This window comes from Oryzias melastigma, linkage group LG18, assembly GCF_002922805.2.
Source record: "Oryzias melastigma strain HK-1 linkage group LG18, ASM292280v2, whole genome shotgun sequence".
In the NCBI taxonomy this organism is placed as follows: domain Eukaryota; kingdom Metazoa; phylum Chordata; class Actinopteri; order Beloniformes; family Adrianichthyidae; genus Oryzias; species Oryzias melastigma.
This window is the reverse complement of record NC_050529.1, coordinates 24,736,381-24,764,333: the sequence shown is the minus strand read 5'-3', so window position 1 is coordinate 24,764,333 and position 27,953 is coordinate 24,736,381. Positions and strand designations below refer to the sequence as shown.

Below are 27,953 nucleotides of genomic sequence, written 5' to 3'. Positions count from 1 at the left end.
GATTGGTCCGTCTGAAGCCGGCTCCTGATTGGTCCGTCTGAAGCCGGCTCCTGATTGGTCCGTTTGAAGCCGGCTCCTGATAGGTCCGTTTGAAGCCGGCTCCTGATTGGTCCGTTTAAAAGCCGGATCCTGATTGGCCGGTTTAAAGCCGGCACCTGATTGGCCGGTTTAAAGCCGGCTCCTGATTTGCCGGTTTAAAGCCGGCTCCTGATTTGTCCGTTTAAAAGCCGGCTCCTGTTTGGTCCGTTTAAAAGCCGGCTCCTGATTGGCCCGTTTGAAGCTGGCTCCTGATTGGCCGGTTTGAAGCCGGCTCCTGATTGGCCGGTTTAAAGCCGGCTCCTGATTGGCCGGTTTAAAGCCGGCTCCTGATTGGCCGGTTTAACGCCGGCTCCTGATTGGTCGGTTTGAAGCCGGCTCATGATTGGCCGGTTTAAAGCCGGCTCCTGATTGGTCCGTTTAAAAGCCGGCTCCTGAATTGCCGGTTTGAAGCCGGTTCCTGATTGGCTGGTCTGAAGCCGCACACCTCAAAGTTAGAACAATACTTTATTTATGTTTTTATGGCAATTGAGACATTTATTAATAAATTATAGCTTTAAAATAATTACTAAAATTGAGTTTTTCCTTTATAAAATTAACTTATTTTACTTTTGAAAGTAGCTCATACAAGTTCCTTTCAAAATAAAATCATCTCGTGTTTGATCAGATCATTCAGCTGCAGCAGATTTACTTGAACTAAACATGTAATAATGTCTTTTCTATAGGGCTGCCACAAACGATTATTTCAATAGACTAGTCTCCGACTATTTTTTTCGATTAGTCGACTAAACGTTCACTATGCAGACAGAAGCGCCGTAGACTCGGATCTGCTGCAGATCTTCTGCTTCATCTCCAAACAGCGCAGTAATGACAGCCGCGACAGCACTAGCTGTGTTAGCGCCGATGTTAGCATAGCTAGACGAAGCTCTCTGTTCATCGTGATCAAACTCCGTCTCAACATGCTTCATCTTCAGGTGATCATTTATCGCCATAGTGCTCTCATGGAACACAAGTTCTGTCAGAAATTACATTTGACACTTTTTCCTCTTTTATTTTCCTTTTGCTTCCCACATTTTCGAGCGAGCGTGTTGTTATGAGCCTACCGAGAACTTCCTGTGACGTCACTGCTGACCAGATTAGCACCACTGCGCATGTGTGACAAAGAGAATGGAAGACCCCCGCAATAGAAGGCGCGAACCGTAGTTTTAAGATCAAAACAAGGAAAAATCAAACAAAAAAACGACGCTTCGACGACCAAAATAGTTGTCGACTATTTTAATAGTCGATTAGTCGTTGATTAGTCGAATAATCGTGGCAGCCCAGCTCTGATCTAGTCTCATAGTCCATTCATGTTGTGCTGAACAAGACCACTCCGCACCTTATTTTATTATAAGAAACATCTGTGTTGGGCTGGAAAGAAAAACATTTAATCTTTTGCCACCTTAAAAACTACAATGGCTTCATTGAAACAGCTTTTCATTAGCACGTGTAAATAAATATAGTTAATAGGGATGTAATGATGCAGTCAGGCGACGATTCCATTCACAGCTTTAAAGTCATGATTTGGATTTTTTTCTCAGCACAATGAATTAATGGTATTTTAAGGCCAAGTCTGTTTTCTTTTTATTCCTTAGATCAAACTGTCTGTTTTCCTACTAAAAGATAAGATTCAACCTGCACCCGCTCAGTGCAACCCCCCGCTGAGCGTGGACTAGCAAATGACCGCTCACGTGCAGCTTCCAGAGAAAAAAAAGACTAAAGAAAGTTATTAAACAAGAGCACGGTCGTGTCACTGTAGATCAGACAAAGTTGTAGCAAAGTTTTGATGAAAATGTAAAGTTGCAGAGTGAGGAACAGATCTCAGGTTTGCTTGAATTTGTGTTAATAGTTGCGATTGTAACATTGAGAAATGTTGGAGGGACTGGCTGATGTGAAACTTTTAAATCTGATATTTAAATTTGATATTTCTCAGGAGGGACGGGGGGCAGATGAAGAACCCACAGCCAGTCCGGGACGTACACACTCACAGTGAGCCTGCATGGAGAAATGTCATCTGCTCTGCATTTTTCTAAATTCAAGCACAGGCCGAGACAAAACGATTTTTAATTTTCTGCAACGATGAACACGTTGACGAGTTTGAATCGTTTTTTACGGATTCATGAAGAATAGTTACATCCTCAATAATTAATAAAAACGATTTTCCAAATAGGTGGCTGATTGTAAGTTTATTTCAAGCAGTAACACAAACTCTTTCAGCTGAGTCCAACAACCCCACCAGAGAGGCCAGTGAAGCCTCACCTTCATCAATCCTGACGCTTCAATAAAGCCCTCACTCTTACATACCTTCATCCAGTCAACCGGAGACCAGGTTTTCAAGCTACACCCCAACATGTCAACACCAGATCTGCGTTTCTGGCCCACAGCTCAGGGAGAAACACCCAGATCAAACAAGCAGTCACATGAAGAACGAGAGCGGCGCTCTGCTGACCCACTCCCAGCCCACCGGGGTCGCTCGCCTGGGGAGATTCAAACACCTGGCATTTGTCACCGCACATCCCCAGCTATAACCCCCCCTCATAACTGATGGTAAAACTTTAAAGACTGAACTATGCAGCACCCACAAAACACAGGTTGTGTTCACGCCAAGTCATCACCACTCTTCCAGAAAAAGACACAAAAGAGAAAACGGTTAAATGCAGCTCTACCGCCCAACAGAAACCTGCTCAGACGGCGGGATCCAGATCTTTCATCACCAACACTAAGCCCTTTCTTCTTTGAAAAGCTGAAAAGATTAAAGTGCAGCTCGTTGCCATTCACAGCCATGTCCCCCTTTCTTCTCAGGTGTTGTAAAACCATAAATCTCTGTCACTATTTAGCTTTCAAATAGCCACTTTTATGGGAAGCTGCTCCTTTAACTGTGTAGACCAGCCAAATGTCAGCCTCTTCATTCAAAGAGTGAAAGGGAAGTTTTCTGAACATGCAGAGAAACTTTGAATGACGGAAATAAGGAGAGTATTTTGTGAATGCAGCAAACAAACTTTGGCAAATTTGATCATCATCTTTTTGGGATAAAGACGAAAGCAGCTGATCTCCTGCTGGTTTTATTGGTGTCCGCCCCTTCGTCCAGTATGGACACCCAGCCCCCCAGAGTCGTGCAGAGCCCCATTAAAGAGGGTTCACTTCCTGCTGCTTCTTTGATATGATAGCACCTCCACAGCCAGCTGACCACCAACAAACCCTTCCTCTTTAGTCTCTCTGAAAGGAAATGGCTTCCTGGTTTCTGAACAGTCAATCTAACTGATTGAATATTTCATGATGACTGTAGTGTAGCTGCAGTGTGCTCCACTCACATCTGATTTGATGGACTGCTCCTCCATGTCAGACTCGTGGCGTTCCCCGGCCTCCTGGAATGGCAGTGCAGAGCTCCTCCGGCGCTCCGGCTCCTCGCCGTCTGCTTTATATTTGCTTGAGCCCATTTGCAGTCTGTCCTTTATGCGTTTCTTATCCGAATGCTGAGCGTCTGAGCCTGACACGGTCTTCCCCGATGAATCCAGATATCCCTTTCTGCGTTTTTTGGTGACAGGATCGTTGCTGTCCAGGCCGGGCAGGCGCTTGTTAGCCCCCGAGCCGGGCAACATGCCCTCACTGCGGTGCTCCTTGCAAAAAGTTTTGGGCTCTTTGAATCCCATCTTGGGATTGCTGTCTCTAAGTGGCTGGTTCTCTTTGGGTTTCCTGGAAGATTCTTTGGGGGTTTTGCTGGTGTCCCAGCTGGAGTCTCTGAAGGCACTTTTGGGCTCTTTCACCTCCTTAGGAGCCTTGGCTTTCTGGTCCTTGGAGGGTTTGTGGAGTTTGGGGAAGCTGCTGCTGCTGGTGGTTGAAGAGGTGGTGAGGAGTGTCAGACCACTTCCTTTGGAGCCATCCTGATGATCAACAACAAAGATACATATTATGAGTAAAAAAAACACCAATAAAAGACACTAGCTTTGTTTATTTACAGTGTCTATTCAGACTAAACATCATAGAGAAGTCTTTAAATCCTGGAAAGGGCCCAGCATTTGAAAAAAATGACAAGAGTTACTGAAGCTTCAAAAGAAGAAAGTAGGATTAGGGCGGAAGGAAGAACGAAATCCCTCCTTGGGTCAAAGGGCAAACATAATGAGGCAAAGGCATGAGCTTCAGAAAAACTTCTGTTCCTTAGTGAAAATCTGTGGAGCACAAAATTCAACTGTTTTGAACCACTCTGTTCAGTGAGATGAAAGCTCCTTTTCAACAGAAACACTTGCAAACATTAAAAGCTGTGTGAGCGCTAATGCAATGAAAAGAAGAGAGCCAGCGGCTGGAACGACAGGGGCCATTTGTCAGCGGCTCTTCCCTCCAGCACCACTGTCCCAGTCTCACATGTGCAGTAAAGCCATTAAAGCAGTCTAGACGACAGGTTCGGCCCTGCCACCACAAAACCCTTCATTGGTCTATTGACGGCTGACCCTGAGGGCCAGCAGGATGTAAAGCTCCTCACAGTCCAGAGTGGTAAAGCTGCTGGCCTCCAGGAGATCTGTGTGGGAACGCAGGGAGAGCACATCACTGCTTCAGAGAGGGCTTCAAACAAACCTTAACACACCTTTCACTGACAGGTGTCAAACTGTAACTCAAGCTTCAACTGGAGCTTCCATCAACACCTCACGTTCTCAGTCCAGAGATGGCAGTTAAGCAGAAACGTATCGAGTTTGATTTGTTGCTAAAGAATTGTCCGTCCGTAAAAATGTTTTGTACCTGTGTTTAGAATTGTGTGCGTCTTTAAAATTGTTCCATAAGTGTAGAATAAAATTGTCCATTAACAAGTGTCTTGTCTGTGTGTGAAGGGTCATGTGCACATACGAGCGCGTGCATGATCTACCATGTAAATCCAAGTTACAAGTACAATTCTTTTGCTTTTTCAATGAATTAACCAATCAGCAGCCTTTCACCGTCACCCAATCACTAGATGATATCCATGCCAGGAAAAAAAACACAAACAAAAAAAACAAAAAAATATTTCTTCCTACACAAAAGGGGTCACAATGAGCTGGAGGATATAAGATTTCCCTGTAACGGACACTTTTTTCTTATTTGCGATATTGTAATGAAATACATAAATTTCCATATTTTGGTTATCTTCCAACATTTCATTTTGACAATTGTTTTTGTGAAATCTCTGAAATCCACCATAAAAAGGAAAGTTTACTTATGGATGTAAAGCGGAATCCAGAAGAGAAAATGAGTTGGGCAATGCTCCACATCTCTCTGAGAGGATGCTTTTCCAGTAAGAAGAAGATCAGTAAGTCTGGCTCTGAGCTTCTGGTAGGACCGGCATGTTCTGTTCAGACACAAAGGGCTTTGTAGGGGGGCAACATTTTAAAGCATGTCAAAGTCAAGGCCCGGGGGCCGGATCCGGCCCTCCTCATCATTTTATTTTATTGTTATTAATGACCCGATGTTATCTTGTGCTTATTTCTAACTTGTATAATTTTGAGAAAATATATCTTTAAGGAGAGTAAAATATTGAAAGTTCATTCATTCATTCATTCATCTTTTTGGCCGCTCCTTCCCTTTCGGGGTTGCGGGGGTGCCGGAGCCTATCCCGGCTACTGAAGGGCGAAGGCGGGGTTCACCCTGGACAGGTCTCCAGTCTGTCACAGGGCCTCAATCACACACATCCACTCTCACATTCACACCTAGGGGCAATTTAGAGTCACCAATTCACCTATGAAGCATGTTTTTGGATGGTGGGAGGAAGCCGGAGTCCCCGGTGAAAACCCACGCATGCACGGGGAGAACATGCAAACTCCACACAGAAAGGTCCCAGCCGGGATTCGAACCGGGGCCTTCTCGCTGTGAGGCAAGAGCGCTAACCACTGCGCCACCGTGCAGCCCATATTCAAAGTTATTTAAGGTTTAAGTTGATTTATTTTGGAATAATATTCCTGCCTTTTTATTATTCATAATTATGTTATAAAAATTACGGTTTTAAAGTTTAAAAATGTAGTTTTAAAGTGTTCAATAAATGTTTATCCTGGTTGGCCCACAACTTAAGGTGTGTTTTGGATTTTGGCCTCTTGTGCAATTGACTTTGACACTCCTGGTTTAAAGGATCAATCCTGTCAAAGTCAAAGGCTGTCCTTCAGGATGGAGTATTGAGATTTCCTGTTCCTATTAAAACTCCACCAAGTTGCCATGTAAACATTTGGGAAAGAAAGAAGCATTTTAAAGGGTCATTTCCAGCCTCATCTTGCCCATTCTTAACTAGACATGTTTTGCATATATTATGAACAAAAGAAATGATTCAAAAATGAAGTCATTGTTAGCGAAGGGCATGGCTGTTAATCTGTTGGGGGGACTCTGATACTTGTGCAGTGGGTAATGATGAAAACAAAGGGATGAGAGGAACGAGTGTGAGTGTGACCTCCTTCTGCACAAGCCATTCATCGCATACAGTGTTTAGACTGGAAACTGCTTCCATGTGAGACGGGAATCCCCTAACCCACCTCCAAAAAACTAAAAATAACACATAATGGCAACAACATGCAATCTTATTCTAACGTCCTAAAGTGTGAGATTCCCAGAATAAAGACTTAGCTAAGCACAAAAAAGTGCTGTTCATTTCATCAATGCACAATCCTTGCATGAGTGAGAACATTCGATAATCTTAGTGTAGTTTTTGTGACAATTCTACGAGGTCTTACTTCACGATACCCTCACCACATGCTCTGCAATGGTACGTTCCATTTTCAGGCCTCAAGACACACCTGCTCTCCCCTAAGATGCAGCCGCTCCTCTCTATGACCGCCCCCCATCAACAGGACACCCCAAAAACCCACAGCTCCTGCACGGGTCAACCCCGCATGGTGTTTGTGACAAAGGCTTTGGCTCGGACAGAAACCCCTCCAGCTGTGGGCTGACACAGACCTTTGATCCGTGGGGGGGTTTGCTCTTCTTTGGGTCAGACAGCGAGGATGTCAGCGAGCTGTTGGGAAGCGTCGGCAGCTTGAGGTGCTGGCTGAACAGCGAGGTGGAGCCTTCCTGCATCACCATCACCTGCTGACACCAAAGCAACCGGCATGAGATGACTGGAGCTAAAATCCACGGTGGGACTGAAGCTGTTTTCATGTAGACTGACGGAATTCTTAGCAGGAAATAACTATTAACCTAAATACAATGAGTCATTAACAGACCTTTCAAACACAGCAAAGCTCAATGCAGATCACAGTAAAACTGCTGAAACATGAATGAGTCTACATCAGGTCTAAATGAAACTGCAGAGTGAAGACGACTCAAAGCATTTAAGTTATATCAGTTTTCAACACAATAATATAGAAACTCAAAGCGCTTGAGTTTCTATATTATTGTGTTGAAAACTGATATAACTTAAACGAGAAAAGCATCCAAAAGTGAGCTCTAGGGCTGCCATGACTAGTTGACTAATCGACTATTTAAATAGTCGATGACTAATTTCATAGTCAATTAGTTGTTACTTTATATTCTATGGAGTCAGAGTGTAGTAAAGTTGAATAAAGTTGTGAGCGTTCAGCACCAAAAAATTTTCTTATTTTGTCAGTGAGACCAAAACTAGTGTTTAGATGCCGACTTCATTAGAGAGATCAGGAATATACTTTCACTCTAACATATTTTGACAGGTAACCTTTGACTCGACATACCCTTAATAAATAAAATTGATAGTAAATTGTTACGTCATCTTGAGGGGCGGGGCACCTGTCAAAACGAGTTTGATGGATGGTGTAGGGTCAAAGGGCACCTGTCAAAACGAGTTTGATGGATAGAGTAAGGGTCAAAGGTCACCTGTCAAAATTAGTTTGAAGGATGGTGTAAGGGTCAAAGGTCATTTGTCAAAATTAGTTTGATGGATGGTATAGGGTCAAAGGTCACCTGTCAAAACGAGTTTGATGGATGGTGCAGGGTCAAAGGTCACCTGTCAAAACGAGTTTGATGGATGGAGTAAGGGTCAAAGGTCACCTGTCAAAACGAGTTTGATGGATGGAGTAAGGGTCAAAGGTCACCTGTCAAAATTAGTTTGAAGGATGGTGTAAGGGTCAAAGGTCACCTGTCAAAACGAGTTTGATGGATGGAGTAAGGGTCAAAGGTCACCTGTCAAAACGAGTTTGATGGATGGTGTAAGGGTCAAAGGTCATTTGTCAAAATTAGTTTGATGGATGGTGTAGGGTCAAAGGTCACCTGTCAAAACGAGTTTGATGGATGATGTAAGGGTCAAAGGTCACCTGTCAAAACGAGTTTGATGGATGGTGTAGGGTCAAAGGTCACCTGTCAAAACGAGTTTGATGGAAAGTTTATTCCTCATCTCTCTCATTTAATTTAATCTTGATTTAATCCCAGAAACTAATGAAGGACAGAGGCTGCACGATTAATTAAAGGTTTAATAAACTATCATCTCAATTGTCTTTATTTTTAGTTAGTTTAAAGGCTGGTTTCTACTTCCAAGCGATTCATAATCGCTCGCGTCGCATCCACAGTCTCGCGGTTTTGTTCAGACTAATGTTGACTGGATTTCATTGCAACTCTTCGCTATAAATGTGATGTACTTCTGAATGGTGTTTATACTTGTTTATACTGTTTTAAAACTTTCTCTTTTACTCTCTGTCTCTCTCTGAGTGTGAAGTTCAGTATTTCTTGACTAATTCAGTATTTTTACTGCAAAAAATATGTGTCTGGACAGAGTTTTCTGGGTAGTCGTGTACTGTAATTGTTGAAATAAATTCAAGTTAAATGATGCGATTTGCCTGCAATTTGCACTCCAGGCATAACATTTCACGTCACCAGCAGGTGCAGCATTCTGATGCGACTGCATTGATTCTGCCCTGATGGCCATGCGACCACTGTGACACCAGCGATTACGAATCGCTCGGAAGTATAAACCAGCCTTAAAGCTAATGACAGTTAAGATGTGTGCTCTACATCCCAATTAGTCGACTAATCTGCAAAAATAATCGGTGATTAGTCGACTATTACAATAATGGTTTGTGGCAGCTCTAGTGAGCTCACACGGCTGCTAAAGATCTTACTTTGGATTCTTCTGAACCTCGTTTGTGAGGATCCCGTTGCTGTAAATGAAGAAGAAAAGACAGGAGTCAAACCTTTCTTACAGTCCTCATCTGAAACATGTTAGTGTGTTGGTCAATAAAAAAACAGGACTATCTCTACTGGCCAGTCAAACCTAAACATAGACATGGAGTCTCGACTCCCAACCTGGTTCTGGTTCTGCTGAATAAATGGACTTCACTGGGCTCCTCACAGATCAGTATTGGACTTACAGAAATCCGTTGCATTAGGCTAAACTTCACAGACACTGATCACTCATTCAGTTGATCTATAGAGTGGTGATGCAATCTAATATAATAAACTGACGTAAAGGTTTTAAAGATAAGATTTGGTGACAAAAGGTTACATTTCACCGCGGTTTATGTCGAGTCTCGAGTCTTTCTTAAGTCTGAGTCAGGGGTGTGGGGCAAAATAAACACAGGGCACTTAACTCTGGCCATAAAAATTCCAACACAAGACAACGGGAGTCCTCCGTTTGGGGTCAACAGACGGATGTCTGGACCAAGAAAACATAAAACACTGAAGCTTCATGCAACTCAAAGAGCTGGTAGACTTTCTGTGACTAAACGGCTTATGGAAGTTTGAAACCACACTGAACCATCAAAGACTAAAATGACGTACTGGTACTTTGACAGATGAGGCAGAGAGTAATGAGTGACTTTTCTACTGACATTTTTTTTTTTAATAATTCTACAATAATGTTTGTTACCGAGTGTGTCCTTTGAACTTGATGTTTGTGGTCTCCTCGGCTAGGAACAGGTTAAAAAGGTTTTGGATGTTAGGACATTTGGACAGTCCAGCTTAAAGCAGAAGTATGTTCATCTTCTGGTCCCTCAAAGAAAATATTTTAGGATCTAAACTTTCTGTTTGGCTTAGCACCAAAGAACAGCTCTGACATGATAGTCCCTAAAGCCTCGTTTCCACTGAGTGGTCCAGTACGGTGCGGTCCACTTAACTCTGGCGAGTGTTTCCACTCAGTTCAGCTTTGGTTCCACTGAGCGGTGTGTTTTCACGGCGCGTGCGTGGTGTAGACCGCTAACGTGTCATAGCGTCATTGTAGTGTGATGACAAGCAAAGCAACAACAATTGAGGTTGTCTTTTTCTTAATATACTTTTTGTGTATAACAGGAATTGAATGTTGTTTGAAAGAAGATTGGAGTCGGCTTAGAAGAATATCGAAATAAAGAGGAAAACGGAATCGCTAGCTTAGCGCTATACTGCTGAGTTCTAATGTCGTCATCACTTTCTGCCAATCAGCGGGTGGCAACAACAGCTCCGCCCCATTCGCCCCATGCAAAATTGGTATCAAAACGTTCAGCACCCTCAGGACAATACTGCCATTACTTTTGGTACTTATACATTTTCTGCAATTTTTAAAGAATTTTTTTTAATATTTGAGCACTTTCTGCAAATTATGCAAGTTTGCCAGTGCTGTATAATTATACAATACTAAAGTTAATTGTTTCAGTATCTTTAACTACCACAATCAGCAAAAGCATTTACACGAGCATTATTACAGGTAATGCAACTTTTCTAGTTTGATTTGATTATTTTAAATACAATAGCTGTTGATGTGCTTTTAATGAATATTTCATTTAACCTCTGTTTGAATTATGCTGTACGATTTAAAGTTATATTTGTTTTTAAGCCAGTCGTCTTGAAGTTGAGTCAGGACTCCTGGACTTAAAATCTCTTTAGATTTTACGATTGGACTTGAGACTTTAGGTCAAGTTACCATAACTCAATTTCAAGGCGTCACCTTAACCCTTTAACAGCAGAGCTCCAGTGTTTATGGTCTTTAATTTACTGTAACTTTTCATTTTTAAAGATCAGGATAGTAAAGGAGTCGTTCCCACCCCTCCAGCTTTCAGCAGCTTCCTTCGAAACTCCTCTGTCGGGTTGTTGAAGGTGAGCTTCTCACAGCGAAGATGATTGACCGGTGGATGGCCCTCCAAGTGCAGAAAAAGGTCGTAGTCAAAGCGTACCTTCTTCGGTTCTTCCTAAGGAGAAGCATAAAGCCGCCAGAACAAAGAGAAAGAGTCAAAGGTCAAAAGAAAAGAAAAACATGCCTCGATAAAGCTGAATATGCAGCATTTCCTCCTGCATCACACCAGGAACCTGGCCAACCACATTTCTGTTATCTTACCAGAATGTTTTGCTTAGCTTTTAACCTTTTTATTTTATTAAATCAAATGTAGATTTTTTTTTTTAATTGGTGAGATGTTTTGGGTCCAATAAAAACAACAGGTGTTTGGCTAAAGAGCTAAAACAGAGCTAACAAAAGGATTTCTGTCTCCATCAGACATGATCCTACATTTACACACTCCTGCGATTACAGTCCAGCTGCTGTTCTGGACATGTGTTTGCAGATTCTGGGAGAAACAGTTGTGGTTGTGAAAGAATGAAATTAGCTGAGGAAGTGACAGCTGGTCTGCATCCATCGCTGTCCTAATTAGTTTTGTGGTCACCGCTACACGTCAGTTTGGCAAGCAGTAAAATTAAAGAAATACTATTTATGCCTACGTTAAACAGATAAGCAAGACAGCATGTTTGCATGTATAGAACAGAACAGAACAGATCAATGCAACCACAAGGTTCCACAACCCTTTGGTTCGTTCGTCTGAATCCAGGTAACTGCAGGCAGTTGGACTAGGAGGGGGATCTGACAATAAAACCAAAGCCAGTTCACACACAAATACTGGGTTAAAGCAGGCCAACAACAACCTCCACTTGTGCTGTTGACCTACAAGGTTCTGGTGGAAACTGGATCTCTGTTGGGGGAAGAAGGAGAGGAGGAAGGTGTGAGTGAAGGACTGAAGGGACAAACTGTGAATGTGGAGAAAACTAGAAAGTTGGTCGACATAGTTGAAAGAAGAAAGGTGTGTTCAAGAGAACACAGCTTATTTGATCGACAGCAAATGTTTGATCATGGTGTGGATGGAAAGAGGAAGGAAGGAGGAGACATCCTAAAGGAGGAGTTGATAGGAATGTTCTGGAAGTGAAGAAAGAGTCCGATAAGGGCATGAATCTGAGGCTGGAAGATGAAGGTGGGATGAAGAACGTCAGAGGTTATGCCCCTCAGGTTGGATGTGAGTGGAGGAGAAGAACATTCTTGAGGGAGATAGATGAAAAGATCCAGAGAATCACTAGAGTAGTATTTTCAACCTCGGTCCACCCTGAAGGTGGAGGTGGGACAGCACCACAAATCAGCTGTTTTGATTGACCAACAGGTGGATAGACAGGAATCTCTGTGGACCCTGATGTTAGCAGATGACATTATGGTCTGTGGTAAGAGCAGGTGGAGGAACATTTAGAGAGGTGGAGGTTTGCTCTGGAAAGGAGAGAACTGACGTTTAGCTGCAGCAGCACAGAGGAAGGGTGAGGTTTGAGGGGGCAGATGTGGAGAAGGTGGAGGACTTTAAGTTCTAACCCTGGGCTCATACAGCAACAATTACAGCTCAGCTGCGATGCAGTAGCGGTCCATCTACAGCAGGTGGCTCATATTGACTACAGGATGACTGGAGCTACAGGCTCTACTGCCGACCTTGTGCTACTCCAAACTCACATAGGTTCACGCGCTAACCCGCCATTGATAAAAGAAGTACAGTAATCCCCCCCTTATCCGCAGGGGTTCAGCGAAACTCTGAACCCAACCAAACAGATTCACGGCACCGCAGAGGCCAGACTGCAGAGGCCCGACCGCAGAGGCCAGACTGCGGAGGTCGAACGTGATCGTTTGAGTGGGTTTTCCTCTCACTTTTAAAGTTACGTAAAGACTGCGGCAATCGCACCTAAGCTGTAATGCTAACCGTGGAAGGGTCAACAGTCTAGAACAGAGAGTGTAGGAAAGAGGTGAAGAGATGTCTGCAAGCAGGTTGGAACAGGTGGAGTAAGGTTCCAGGTGGGATGTGTGAGTAAGGAGTCACCAAGAATGAAAGGAAAGCTGTAGAAGTCTGGAGAGAGAAGCCATATTGTTGGTTTAGAGCACGTACCAAAGTCAAGGCCCAGGGGCCGGATCCGGGCCTCCAGGTTTTTCTATCCAGCCCTCTAGATCATTTTATTTTACTTTTACTAATGATCTTGTGCGTATGTATAACTTGTATAATATATACATATATATTTCTGAAGAGTAAAATATTGATTTCTGCATTCTGTCAGGTATTTGGACTATTTTGGCATTAACTAAGATTTTTAGACTATTTTAGAGTTTAGCAAATATTTCAGCTACATACTAACTGTTTTGGCTAACCTAAGTTTTTTTTAAAACTAATTTGGTATTTAGCTGATATTTTAGCTGGCTATCATCTTCAGCGTTTTCAGCTATCATCTTCAGCGTTTTCAGCTATCATCTTCAGCGTTTTCAGCTATCAGCTTCTGCGTTTTCAGCTATCAGCTTCTGCGTTTTCAGCTACCAGCTTCGGCGTTTTAGATATCAGCACTAGCATCTTCAGCTGCCAAATTCAGCTTACAACATTCACACTAACATTATCACAGATAATACTATATATCTAGTTCATAATTATGTTAAAAAGTTAAAATGTAAAAATGTAGTTTTAGAGTGTTCAATGAATGTTTATCCTGTTCGGCCCGCGACCTAAGGTGTGTTTTGGATTTTGGCCCCTTGTGCTATTGACTTTGACACCCCTGATGTAGACTCTGATGCAGAGACAGGAAGCAGATGAAGATGTTGAGGTTCTTTTTGGGAGAGATCAGGATGGATCAGGAATGAATCCATCAGAGGATCAGATCATGATAGATGTTCCGGAGATCATTACAGGGAAGCAGATGGATTTGCTTGGACACGTTAAGAGCAGTGATGACAAACTAAATTTTATATTTCTTTCAAGTTTTTATTATACCTCCAGATTATAGAACCATTTGTATTTTTTTTTCATACTAAAACTTCTAACTAAGACGTCCAGCTGCCTGTAAAGCTCTGTGACTGAAGTTCTTTAAGCATGTAAAAATGTAACTGCTGATCTAAAAAAAAAAATCCTGTTCAACTTAAAAAGACAAAAAAACATGACATTAAACAATCAAAATCAGAAATGTTTGCCATTGATCACAATAAATGTACCTTGTTTTTGAAGTAAACTTCAATGGGCAGGATAAAGCCTGCATATCCAGACTCCTCCACTTTGAAGGGTGGATCCTTGCAAACTGAAACACAGCAGACGGATTTGATCAAACAAATGTCCTGAAATATTAAAAAAACACAAAACACAGACTCATTAAGCTCATCTTTGATTTTTGACTTTGAACCAAGGGAACCAGTATAACAACTTACTGGTTTTACTGTTTTATTCACATTAAATAAAAAAATAAAACTAGTGTAATATTAATGTAATTATTGTTACAAATATTAAAAAAAAACATTAAAGGTGAACTTCTTGAATAATACTATATATATACCCCACAGGCAATAAAAAAGCTTTGATTCATTGGCAGCTCCTTTCCTCTGGAGAGCTTGTTAACTCTCTTCCCCATACATGCTCTGTGCTGTAAATATAAAGAGCTTTGGCTTAGAAATGTGAAAGTGAGGAGCAGGTGAGGACTTCCCTCCCTGCCTCGGTCTGCTGGGACTGTGAAGACAAACAATGTGAAGCACAGCTGCAGTTTTCTCTGGAGGAACGGTGTTTGTCAGACTTTATCCCTGTGGACTCTGGTTTTTTAAAAAAACAGAAAAACCTCAGACTGAGCCCACTGACTCTAAAAAGAGAAGAAAAGCCTGCGTTAGCTTCGACTTTGCTCTGATTCAGGGGTCGACAACCTTCAACCCTTAAAGAGCCATTTGGGTCCATTTCTCACTGACCACATCACAACAGGAGACACAAAGTCTTATTCACTCTACAGGAAAATACAATTTGTTTTTATATTAATGTTACTATAATGATAACTAGAAAAAAAACAATTGTTTGACTAAATAAAATTGAGCTTTTAAAAAAAAAAAAAAAACTTGAAATAGTTTATATTTTTGGCAGAGATTTCACATGACTTCCTTTCAAAATAAAAGACATCCTGTGTCACAGGATCATCTCAATGCAGCGAATCATTAGATTTTTAATTTTCAGAGAAAAATTTTTGCAAATCTTAAACTAAATCAGAACTAATTTGATCTGATCAGAACCGGATTACATAACTAACCAAACCGTAAAATGAAGTAGCTAAGTGGGGGTGGGATTAAATAAGTTAACTTCTTCCCACTCCTTTTCAAGCAATCAATCAAATTTGAGTTCATAAATCTGAAATTTAACTAACCAAATGTGACATTAGTCTGTTTTGTTTGTTTGTCTTCTATTTTCTAATCAATGCATTTCATTATTTCTGTAAGGAGTTTGAAATACTTGTGTGTTTTGTCCTGTATTTTTCACAATATATGCTTGAAATAAACAAACAGGATCCAACAGGTCCAACAAGATGCTAAATGACTCGTTTTTTTTAGGTTTGGACAGTGCACTGAGTTCAGCCGACGCCCCCGTCAATGTAAGTTCAGAGTAAATCCAGCTGGAGACTCCAAAAGCCCTAACCCTGATCATGACCCCAGAAGTGATGAGTCGTTAGGGCCGGCCTTTGGTCTTTACTATGACTATCAGACCTGACAAGGTCAAGGATTAGCTCAAAAATGGTATTAAGAAGGAAAAAGGTGGTAACCCCCCCCCCCATCATCATTAGCACCACCCCACACACCCCACAGGCCAACACTCTGTGGATTGGAAATATGAAGTCATGGTGGATGTTTCTGCTGCAGTAATAAAAAGCTTTGTTGGTGAATAACTGATTTATACTTATTCAACCAGGCAAAAGGATCATGTCCACATGACATGTATGACACTTAAACACAAAATCTTTAACATATGGTAACTTTTCAACCGTTAACAGGAATATCAGTAGAAAAAGATAATTCCACATTATTCCTTCACAATCTGCTGGAATTCTTCTGTTAATGGTTGAAAAGTTCCAGTAAATCAAAGAACATAAACTCTGGAGCTCTGGTGTTAAAGGGTTAACAGTTTTTTTCAGACATCATCCTGGCCGTCTCTTTGAATAACAGAAGGGTAACTAAAGTTTTGTCCATGTCTGTAAGACGTGGTTTCAAACAGTTAGGAACCAGATAATACAACGGAAGAGGACATTTAATGATTTTTCATTTAATCAAAATAAGTAAAACCTCTTAATACTTCATCAAAACTGACTTCCAACCACAATAAAAATGCACTTCGCATTCTTACGTTCCTTAAAAGAACACAAAACTGAACTGGCATCACAGCTTGGTACAGAACCATCATGTTTTCCTGTGGATGTAGCTGAAACCAGCATGATCGAAGCTCTGTCCTCCCACCTCACAGCAGCGACTCAGCTGACCACTCACCACTGGAGCCAAGCATCATTCAACAACAATGATGAGTGAGTCAGGTTCACCCAGATACAGCTCAGTCCATGCAGCTGCCGGACACCTATCAGCACAGCAGAGGAGATGAAGAACGCAGTAGTCTGATTTCTGATGTGACCACGGAAATGTGAACGGCGGCTCATTTGACCGCAGCTGTAGATGATTGTAAATCAATGAAAGAGCATTTTGATGTTAGCTTTCATTATTTTAATTTGATAAATGTAAAATAACACAAAGTAAATGTGATTTTTAATTTCTGTAAACCAAAGCAGAACTGCTTTTTTCCCGGGGAATGACACATTTGTAAAACTGAGTCCTCCATTAGTGTGAAATGATCCAGGCTTTGATACAAGCTGCACCTCTAAACATCAACCTGGAGGCTTGCATGTGCAATCCAGACCCCGGAGCATAGTGCATGACAAGGATATGGGTTGTGAGTTTGGAGGAAAAGTCAGAGCCTTGGCTGGTTTTAGAAGTTCAAGATGAAAAGGTTAGCATGATGTGAAGGAGCGTCTGGGGCAACGGACGCACAAAGCAGCCACTGACCTGTAACTGAAAACTGGTCAAAGGAGCTTCCACAGACAGAAGAGGTCAGGGTGTTTGTTAATGTGCCCTTTGGATTGGGCTGGCACGCCAATCACAGAACAATGCCAGTCACTCTGGGTTTGTCTGCTCTACACACAATTCTTTGTAATGATGCCGAGCTAAACTATGGACTGAGCTCAGAACAAAAGACTAATTGGTAAAGCTCCTTCCTCAGCGTCTCTGTTTGCCATTTTATTGATCTTGTCTCATACAAAGTGTAAAACATAACTGTATTATCCAGGAAGTGTAAGACCTAAAAAAAGCCTTTCTCCATTATTCTTGAAATTATCATTTCTATTTAATTGGGGCTGTATCTAAAAGTTGATAAAACTAACCTCAAAGTTGCATCAATCTAAAGAGAATCAATGGCAGACGCAACAATCTGTAGATGAGGAGAGATGTTCACAGAGATGAGCAGAGCGTTCTGTCCTCACATCATGGTCAATCGCCTCTGGGCACTTCAAGATTTATAGTTGTGTCACAAAGAAAAAAGTTTTGAGCCATTATTTCTTCTTAGTATTCATGTTTATTATTCTCTTGTATGCAGAAGAGACTACGTTTGCAGAAGAACCCACTACTTCTTTTTAAGGTCTTCTAGAAGGTTTCACCTCTCATCCAGTATGTGTGCTCTGAGGATCAGACTGATGAAGGACAAGAAGTCCAGATGTCACAAAGTGTTCAGTTCAGCCTCTCTACAGTTTCTACAGCTGTTCAGCATCAGGAAACAAGTTTACATCACTGTGAAAAGTTGGGATGAAGATTTGCTTACTTCACAGTTCACTTTGTAAACAGAAATAAAAGAATGAATCATGCAACCACAGTCTAAACACGTTCAAATAAAATCAAAGTGGCCACACTTCAGAAAGTGATTCACTGAAAGAATAATAAATTAAATAGATTGTTTTTAAAAGCAGAATGATGTCCTTATATACTCCGCTGAAACCTTTCTAGGAGTGGCATGTTCTCTATGTAAAATGACTTATTGAAATATGACAGGATATAACTTTTAGCTTTTAGATGAGTTACTGACATCAGAAATGAGGTTGGCCTGGCTCTTCACTTCAAAAGCTACACATTAGTTTTGTGGAGGAGCAGTAAATTCTGCTTTATGGCAGCACCGAGCAGAGGAGCTACCAGCAGACGACTCATTGAAACCACTGCCTTGTTCCTGCTTTCATTGACTGAAGCAAAGCCTTTACAACCCTGGTCCTATAAGGAGGGGCAGCATCTCCTCCTCGTCCCCATCCTGTCATAGAAGCCTGCAGCTCTTCAGGCCTAACCCTAACCTGTCCCTATGAGACCACCGGGAATGGGTGCCCACGGACTGCCACCTTGTCTTGGTTGGGGGGCTTTAGTGTCTCAATGACCTGGATAGCCATGCTGGCTGGACCTTTGTGCTGCTGGTAGGGTCTCCCATGCCAGACAGATTGAAAGGTAGAATCCAGTGGCCAGTACACTGGCCTTCTAGGTTGGGGGTTTGGCACAGGGCTAACCACCTGGTCCTATAAAAACTAAGATGGTTACAGTAACCAACACAGTTGCCACAAAGTTAATCTAAGGCTTCTTTCTGCTACAGCCCCCAGTGTGCCATTGATGATACTGGGTCCAAGAAAATACTGTTTGCTGGGTTGTCTTTACCTATTCTGGCCCTTTAGCTTTCTTTTTATATTATGAATAAATGAATAAATGAATAAAATGGTTTATTTCAAGTAATCAGGTAATAATACATTAAATAACATACATCAATCACACCGAGTAGTCTGTGATAAAGCCTTGATCTGGTCTTTATACCAGTCTGTTAGAATGAAAAAGGTGATCGTCTGTCTGACAGCTGAAGTTCATCTTTAATTGGGTCTTAAAACATGAAATGATTGAGGACAGCCACTAAAAGCACAGGAACAAATCTAACAGAATAACTAAACGAGAAAGAACAAAAGGTGTTCATGCTGTAATTTAATTCATCAATGGAGTAATCTACATTGGATATAATCTGCAAACCAAGTCTGAGTAACTCAAGATCACAAAGCATAAATGGGAAAGAATGACAAGCCTTTTCTAGTTCTTTTCCACCTATAGTTATATCAATGTCTTTTCTCTGTCAGAAGGCATACCTTTCAAATCATTAAATTACTTTGTTTTAGTTGAGAAACAAAAAAAATCCAGATCTTCTGCAATGCAATTTCCCGTTTAGAAAATTAGTCACGCTGCCAGGTGCAGACAGTGTACCCAGTAAAATTATGTTTCAAGCAATCATGTGCTACTTTCACTGTTGGGACGCATGTCTCTACAGCCTAAGTGTTGCTGTCTGACTCCATGAAAAACTAGTTGTGTTCAAATAAAAACTAATCTAATCCCCCAATCAGCCTCTACTGTTCTTGACAATATGTCGATGTGTGTTTGTGCGTGTGTGTGGAAGGGTGGGGCTTGTGGGCATTATCTTTTGTTTATAAAATATTATTTTGATGTAAAGCACTTTGAGTGAAATTCATTTTTTTAAAAGTGCTATACAAATAAAGTTTGATTTGATCACTGCTAAAAAACAACAAAAAACAAAAATAAATTCTCTTTCAATACCTTCCCAGTTTTTCTGTCCGAGTCTAATGTGATCTGAACATCTCAGAACTAGACATGTTCTCAGTGGCTCCTACAAAAAGAGAAAGAAAGCTCTAATGAATCCAGCTAGTGTAGATAAGAGTGGGCTAGTGTCTTGTTTCCCAAAGAAAGACTCTTGTGTTCTGCTGCACGTTGATTCTTGTGTGATTACACTGAGATGTTCACCTTTAGCCATCTCCTGAGCTCTGCTAAACTCACAGGTACATCTGCAGCTGGAGTTCACATACCACTAAAGTCAGATCCCTACACTGACCTGTAGGTATGATGCATCTCTCCAGGCTAAATAAGACCACGATGCTCCAGCGCATCTCATCTTTGCTGTGGCTTTCTCAGACAATTTGATTTTGTGGCATTTTCCTGATGAAAATCATTTGTGCTTTTGCAGTGGAGGTGATGATCTCAGTTCTCATATCTTACTTTGGGATCTAAAATGACTTTAAAGAAGTCTTTCTGGTCCTGACAACTCAAACTTTAGAGAAGAACTAACCAAATGAGGATATTTGACATAGTAAAAACTAACAGCTTCGTGCACATCCTGCATCAAGCTGCATCAAGTCATTTCATGTTCAGGAAATGAGCAGTCTACATCAGGGGTCCCCAAACTACGGCCCAAGGGCCGGATCCAGCCCTCCTCCATATTTGGCCCGGCCCCCCAAACTGTTTTGGCTAAATTAGACATTTTTCCATTTTTTTAGGCTAATATGGCATTTAGCCAGTATTTCAGCTACATGCTAGCAGTTTCAGCTAATTTTGGCTTTTTTTTCCCCAGTTTTTTAGGCTAATTTGGAGTTTAGCTAATTTTTTAGCTTTATGCTAGCTGTTTTGGCTAAATTGGGATTTTTTTCAGTTTTTAGGCAATTTTGTAGTTTAGCTAATATTTCAGCTGCATGCCAGCTGTTTTGGCTAATTTAGATTTTTTTGAGTTTTTCCAGCTAATTTGGCTCTTTGCATTTAGGCTGTGATTGTTACATTTCTTCAGTTAGTCTAAAAACCGACCCCGGCCCCAGAGCAGAAAACTTTGACCCTTGCAAGATAGACCCATGGTCTACAGCTTTTGTCCTGTGTTCAGTTTATATCAATATGACTCAGGTCTTTTTAATATATAAATGTATTTAAACTTTCTGTTCTATAAGGTTCATGAAATAAATACAGACTGGTTGTTCAGCTTAAACAAATCCTTTAAAATGAGGAAATCAACAAATAAATCATGTTCATGATTGCTGTCAATAATCTCTTCCTCTTTTAATCTAATTGGCATCCAAAAATGCCAAAAGGTCTCAACTTGAGAAGTAAAAAACTTAAAAAAGTAAATAAGAAAAGAAACTCCTCAGCTTTTTTGTGCCCACAGATCTGAGAGTCTTGAACCGTTTCCTCTGCTTTCTGCTGCCTTCCATCTTTGTCTGAAAGCGACAGCCCTCTCAAACACAGCAAACACCTTTGCAGATCTGCCATCTCCAGCATGGATTAAATGGTAGCGGAGGCTACAAATGAGGTGCTTAAGCAGCATGAGCCGCTGCTGCCTGTTGCCAAAATAGCTCCTCCTTCACTGCTTCCAAGGAGCGCCTTTACTTCCATTTGTTCAAAATGCTTTGCCATTTGGCTGTCGCCATGGTAACGTCTCCACGCTCGTCTCAACAAAAATTACTTAAGGAGTAATCGATTCATGGATTTGACAGATGCATGTTGCCTTTTCTAAGTAAAGGTAGAAGCTGCATGTGTGAATTTCTGTGAGTGCACCAATGAAAAGTCTATTGTTGAATTATTTAAATTCAACAATTCTGTAGAGCCTTACGGGGTAATCATAGGTTTGGGCAGAAAGGGTGTACTGCAGCCATCAATGTTTTAGTGAAGCAGAAGACTGGCTGAAGCTTTTACTGAGTCCACAGACGGGAGAAAGCTTTCAGTGGGTTAAAGACTCTTTTGCCATTGATTGGATTCATTTTCCTCTCAGAAAAACAGTATTCGATTCCTAATCAACATAGGTTTTTGTAAATAATGTGCATGATATTTGACATAAATTGTGACCATAGCGTAAGAAGGACATTTCAGCAAAAAATGTAGTTTTCAAACTATTCAGGGGTTATTACACTGACAGATTTGTCTGTCAAATATAAAAGTAAGAGATTAAAAGGTGACTTGCTAGAACTGCTGTATGCGAACATGGTTACATTCTAATTAGAATGTGAAACAGTAAAAACTACTTCAAACAAACCACATCTGTCTCCACAAAAAAACTTTCAGTCAATTCAAATTTGATATCACTGTAAAACATGTTTTTAGTACAAATGAGCTTTGCATCACATTACAGGCTGCACTTCCTTTAGGTTAACAACAATCTGTCTCAACGAAAGTGATCAACCCTCTGAAAAGATAACGCCCCAAATCTCACCCAATTTCTAAATCATTTTCTAAAGTAAAACTATACTATGATGCTGGAATAAAAAGACGGCTTCATCTGAAGCAGCACTGATTATTTATGCAACACACTGCCAACTAGGGCTATGAATCACTGCTCATCCTTACGCGATAACATGGCTCATGATATCAATGGTTTCATGATACTGTGATAATTGATAAAAATCCTCTCTAATAACTCACAATATATAGAAGAACACAATTTTTAGGAAATTATATTTCCTAAGGGGCGGCCGTGGTGCAGTGGTAGGGCGGTCGACTCCTGATCAGAAGTGAGCGGGTTCGATTCCCGCCTTGCCCGCCCATGTGTCGAAGTGTCCTTGGGCAAGACACTGAACCCCGAATTGCCTCTGGTGGGAGGTTGGCGCCAGTGTTCGGCAGCGGAGCCACCACCAGTGTGTGAATGTGTGTGTGAATGGGTGAATGGGTCTGTGACTGTGAAGCGCTTTGGGCCCTCGAAGGAGGGTAGAAAGCGCTATACAAGTATACGCCATTTACCATTTACCATATCCCCATTTTTTTTTTATCTTGAACCCAATCATAATAAAGAACATGTGTCTTATTTTAAGCAACAAATAAAAGACACTTTAGTGCAACATTGCTGATATCAGTAATGCTATGTCTTTGACGAGCATTGACACTAATTGAAATTGAATTTTCTGTCAAATTCACTGTTAACAATGGTAAACATGAACGGCAGTGACACCACTTAGTGCAAAATTGTTGTAAAACAAAAATTAAATGATTCAAGTGGCTGCCAGATACATTGGTGTAACGTGCGCCCCCTATCTACCTCCAAAGGAACGTCTCACCAAAGGATGAAGAATATAACGGTTTACAGCCTCTTCAAACGGAAATAAAGCCGGAACACCGAGTGTTCTGATAGGCTGCGTTTCCGGACCTCTCCTGATCCGGTTTAGAATGGTCCGATGACGGTTCAAGTTAGCGTTCCCAATTATGTTGGACATTAAAGTTCATGCAGGCTGTAGACCGATGACGTATGTGTGTGTCAAGACAATCCGGACACAGCGAAAGCTGATGACAACAACAATGGTGGTCATAAATCAGCTCCTTTTTTTCATATTTGGGTTCTGATATTTCGTGCATGCAAAGAATTTAATATTATTTGCAAGACAATTGCAGGTGAAGAATCAAGCTTAGACGCTTTCCGTTGTAATACCTTTCCACCAACCAGTGGATTTCATCGTGTGACGACAGAAGCTCCGCCCTAACTGCTCCATTTCTTTTTTTAATGGACCTATGACCAACAGGGGACCAGAAATGTCTGTTCTGCTTCCACCTCTCAGAGGCATTAGAGGTCAGCATTAGCTAGAAAAAGGTATCATCTGGTCATTTTCTGAGGACGTCATCTTTATGACAGCTCCTGTCCCATAGTATGCAGTTCTGTAAACTAAAACATCGAGTTTCTGCATGGAATGGTTAAAAAGAAAAACATGATTTTACAACCAAGATAATTTACTAAGATTAGAGAACTGATAGATTCTGATGAGAAGATGCTACTAAGTCTAACAGACAGCAGATGATGCTCCTAAAGCAGCAGCATGAACTCAGTCATCAGTACATGCTTTGACGGGCTGATGAGCAACACAAACATGACCTGCGCTTGAATCTCCACCTGAAGGAGAAGCTCAAACTGCAGATGCAGGACAATACATCCTCACCATGATGGAGTCTGCATCTTTAGCACAACAATTCACTTCTGAATATCTCACATTAACATGTAACAAACTGCATCTGTTTACGCAGCTTTGTTGCTTACAAAAATGCATCCGTTTATCAAAAAATGTTGCAAACATTTTGAATAGAGTCAGAGCTATAAGTCAAGATGTTTACAACTGTATGAGCAAAAGTAGACGCGTTTGAGTTCTGACATAGCAAACATCCAACGAGAGACTAATGTAGCTGTTTCCCACTGTGTTTCGTATTTAAATCACGTGTCAAAGTCAAGGCCCGGGGGCCGGATCCGCCCCTTCGGGTAATTCTATCCGGCCCTCCAGATCATTTTATGTTATTGTTATTAATGACCCGATGTTATCTTGTACTCATTTTTAACTTATTTAATGTTAACAAAATGTATTTTTATAGAGAGTAAAATATTGAAAGTTCATTCATCTTCTGGAACGCTTTGTCCCTTTTGGGGTCGCGGGGGAGCCGCAGCTCAACCTGGCTACTGAAGGGTGAAGGTAGGAAACACTCTGGACAGGTCGCCAGTCTGTCGCCTCAATCACACTCTCATTCACACCTAGGGACAATTTAGAGAAACCAATTAACCTATGAACCGTGTTGTTGGATATTGAAAGTTATTTAAGGTTTAAGTTAATTTATTCTTGAATAATATTCCTGTCTGTTTATTATTCATAATTATGTTAAACAGTTACGGTTATAATGTTTTAAAAATTGTCATTCTGCTAGCTTTTTGAACTATTTTGGCATTTACTATGATTTGTTAGGCTGTTTTGGAGTTTAGCTAATATTTCAGCTAGCTGTTTTGGCTAACCTAGGTATTTTTTTTTTATATTTTTTTAGGCTAATTTGGCATTTAGCTAATATTTTAGCTGGCTATCAACTTCAGCGTTTTCAGCTATCAGCTTCAACGTTTGTAGCTATCAATTTCAGCATCTTCAGCAGCCAAATTCATCTTACAGCATTCACACTAGTATTATCACAGGTAATGTTATATATCTAGTTCATAGTTATGTTAAAGGTTACATTTTTTAAGTTTTAAAAATGTAGTTTTAGAGTGTTCAATAAATGTTTATCCTGTTCGGCCCGCGACATAAGGTGTATTGGATTTTGGCCTCTGAGTGATTGAGTTTGACAACACTGATCTAAAGGATCGAATGAAATTCAAGAATGTTTTAGGAGTAGGGGTGTGCTAAAATATCGATATTGCAATATATCGTGATATTTAGTCCTCCGATCGATTCTCGATGGGTTCTCACCAAGTATTGATCTTATATTTTCATTTTAAGAGCTGCTGCGCTGAGCGTCTGAGTCGCGTGACGGAACTGTTGAGCAGCTGGGCGCTCTGCGTCGGACATTTAATGGCGACGCACAGACTTCATTCGGGAAAAGCACAGATAGTGAGATACAGGCTTGGTAGCGCGTGTGTAAACCATGTCTACCTAATTATCCTCCACCTGTAGCAGAGGCAGCCGGTAAGAAGTGACTCTGTCTGAGCGCTAGAATGACCGCGATCGCTTATTTCCCATTTGATCGGTGTCCTGTGGGAAGGAGGCGCTTGCTTTGCAATAGTTTGTGTGTACTTCAGGTACCCGTTGGAATTTTCGTTTCCATGCACTTTGATGTTTAACCTGCTGGTGTATGGTGTAACTTTGGTAAATTTATGGTGTGAAGTTTTCAAATGAATTTAATCACTTTTTGCTAATGTTAATTTAAAGTAATTCTTAAATAAAAAATGTAGGATTTGATGTAAGAACATTAATAAAAATGTAATTAAAATAAAGTACATGAATTCACCGTCTTTTATTCGAGTATAAAGACTTAAATCTCTCCCTCTTGAGAGGGAGGGAAAAAAGTAAACATGAGGCAGAAAATAAATATCTGAAGATGACCATGAATGTGTAGGTGGGGCACACCGTTGCCTAGCAACGGGTACAGTGATTTGTGAAGCATTGACAGGTAAGTGGTGAAGTCATTGAATGAAAGTTCAGGTCAATAAGTCATTGTGTGCTTAATTACCTGAAAGATGTTTGAAGCCCCACTCCAATTAAGACTGTTTTTGGCATGTTCTTGTTTGTTCTCACCACAGAGGACGAGAAGAAAGAAATTTAAGCTCAAAATTACATTTATGAATATAAAATCAGGAGCAGATGGAAAAAGAATCATATTGTTACGTAGAACCTACTATGAGTCTGATCGAGAATCTGGATCTAAACTGTACGACTGGATAGCTCCACCAAACTGGTCCTGAGCGCGGCTGTGTCTGCAGCTCACCGCTCCCCAGCGGATAAGTCAAATGTGGAGAACATATTTCCCACAGGGGTGTGACAGCTAAAGGGACTTTGAGTTTATTGCTCAGGTTTTTGTTGCACCGGAAATGTTAGGTTGGGGGTGTGAGGGGCTGTAAGCTAGTGAGAGCTCTCAGCAACAGGGAAGGGAATGGTGCAGGATTGCTCAGCACCTGCACACAACTCAGAAGCCAATCTCTAATGAACTCCTGCCGCCCTGCAGAAACTATGTCCTAGAAAATCACAGCACATGGAGAAAAACGTGACATGACTGCCAGATCAGAGCCGACCAAACCCTTCGAAATATCCAACAAAAAAGACCATAAATAAAGGCAATCGAAGTCCTCAGAGATAAACACAGACATTAGTGAACAAAATTTCTTGACACGTGTCAAAGTCAAGGCCCGGGCGCCGGATTCGGCCCTCCAGGTATTTATATCTGACCCTCTAGATCAGGGGTGTCAAACTCAATCGCACAAGTGGCCAAAATCCAAAACAAAACCTTAGGTCACGGGCAGAACAGGATAAACATTTATTGAACACTAAGCCAGGAGTCAGCAACCTGCGGCTCCAGATCCACATGTGTCTCTTTTATCTCTCCATGGTTTCTCCTCGGCCAAACATAACACAAGTCATAGAGACTGCTGACCCAGCCATGTCGACCGTCAGAGTCAGCAGCTCCTTAACCAAAACTACCTAAAGAAAACAAATAAACAAAGCCTGTAAACTAAGACTACCAAGATCCAACAACAAACTAAAATAACAAAACTCAGCAGAGTAAGACTGCTGGGGACAAAGAGGAGAAAAAGAACAAAAATAAATAAAAGAAAAACAAAATAGCATTTTTTAAAGTAAGAATGACTTAATTAGTATTTATTTAATTTAGTTAAATGTATAAATTGATGTCTGAGGTTCACATAGATGATAAACTCTGTAGGTTTATACATCCTGTTGACCTGAAGACGTCTTGTTGGATCAACTCTACCTCCAGAATGAACAGATTTTATATTAAAAACAAAACTTTGGTAAAACGTTTGATCTTTATGAGTTAAAAGCACATATTATCTTATGCTGAACAACACTGGTTACTTGCTGCTCAGAGCTGCACTGAGATGATCCTGTTTGGCACAGATTATTTTGAAAATAAGTTATAAAAGAAATTAAAAAATAAAAAAAAAAAAAATAAAAAAAAAATCACATTTTGAGAGATGCTAGTTTCTTTTTATGATTTTGTTTGTGACCCAAAAATAGATCCAATTCTTATATATTGTTAAAAAACAGAAGGTCATTGCATTTTAAAATTTCTTAACCCTCGTGCTCTCTCAGGGCACACTGTCCGGCATTTTTTTAGTCCAACCCTCCTCAAACACACCTGCCTCTGATGACCGTCATCATCAGTCTTCTGCTGAGCCTGATGATGAGCTGAATCAGGTGTGCATAAGCAGGGCAACATTAAAAACATGCAGGACAGTGTGCCCCGAGGACCAGGGTTGGAAAACACCATCTTACAGGGTCCAGATGACCCTACCCGTAAATTGTGGCGTTAGCCCTTCAATGACAAAGGTGGACAAGACTTCATGTCTGTCGTTGGACACCGGTAAAGATCGATAAGCATTGAAAAAAAAAAAAAAGTTCAGCGCACTGTCTTATGGGGTCCAGATGACCCCACTTTTAATGTAAACAAGCTAAGGAGAGCAGAAGGGTTACAGGCTAAAGTAAGACTATGCAGCTCCTTCTAGGTTTTGATCAGTAGAAAACGAGCCCAAACGCCTCTTTTACTGTTAAAGGTTGCTCTAAAACTAAATGTTTAAACT

The 27,953-nt window shown here is 41.0% G+C and overlaps 1 protein-coding gene across 3 annotated transcripts in view; it reads right to left on the bottom strand.

The window, feature by feature from the left end:
• Positions 1-27,953, bottom strand: part of mllt3 (MLLT3 super elongation complex subunit) — a 45,744-nt gene that overhangs the window by 15,814 nt on the left and 1,977 nt on the right. The window contains exons 3-7 of one of the 3 annotated variants that reach the window (XM_024288289.2): positions 14,222-14,304; positions 11,001-11,144; positions 9,108-9,146; positions 6,979-7,110; positions 3,387-3,956 (exon numbers count right to left, since the gene is read on the bottom strand). In XM_024288289.2, the coding sequence (XP_024144057.1) occupies positions 3,387-3,956; positions 6,979-7,110; positions 9,108-9,146; positions 11,001-11,144; positions 14,222-14,304 (968 nt within the window). The remainder of the gene's footprint in view (positions 1-3,386; positions 3,957-6,978; positions 7,111-9,107; positions 9,147-11,000; positions 11,145-14,221; positions 14,305-27,953) is intronic. The other 2 variants (XM_024288290.2, XM_024288291.2) reach the window with 2 other exon arrangements.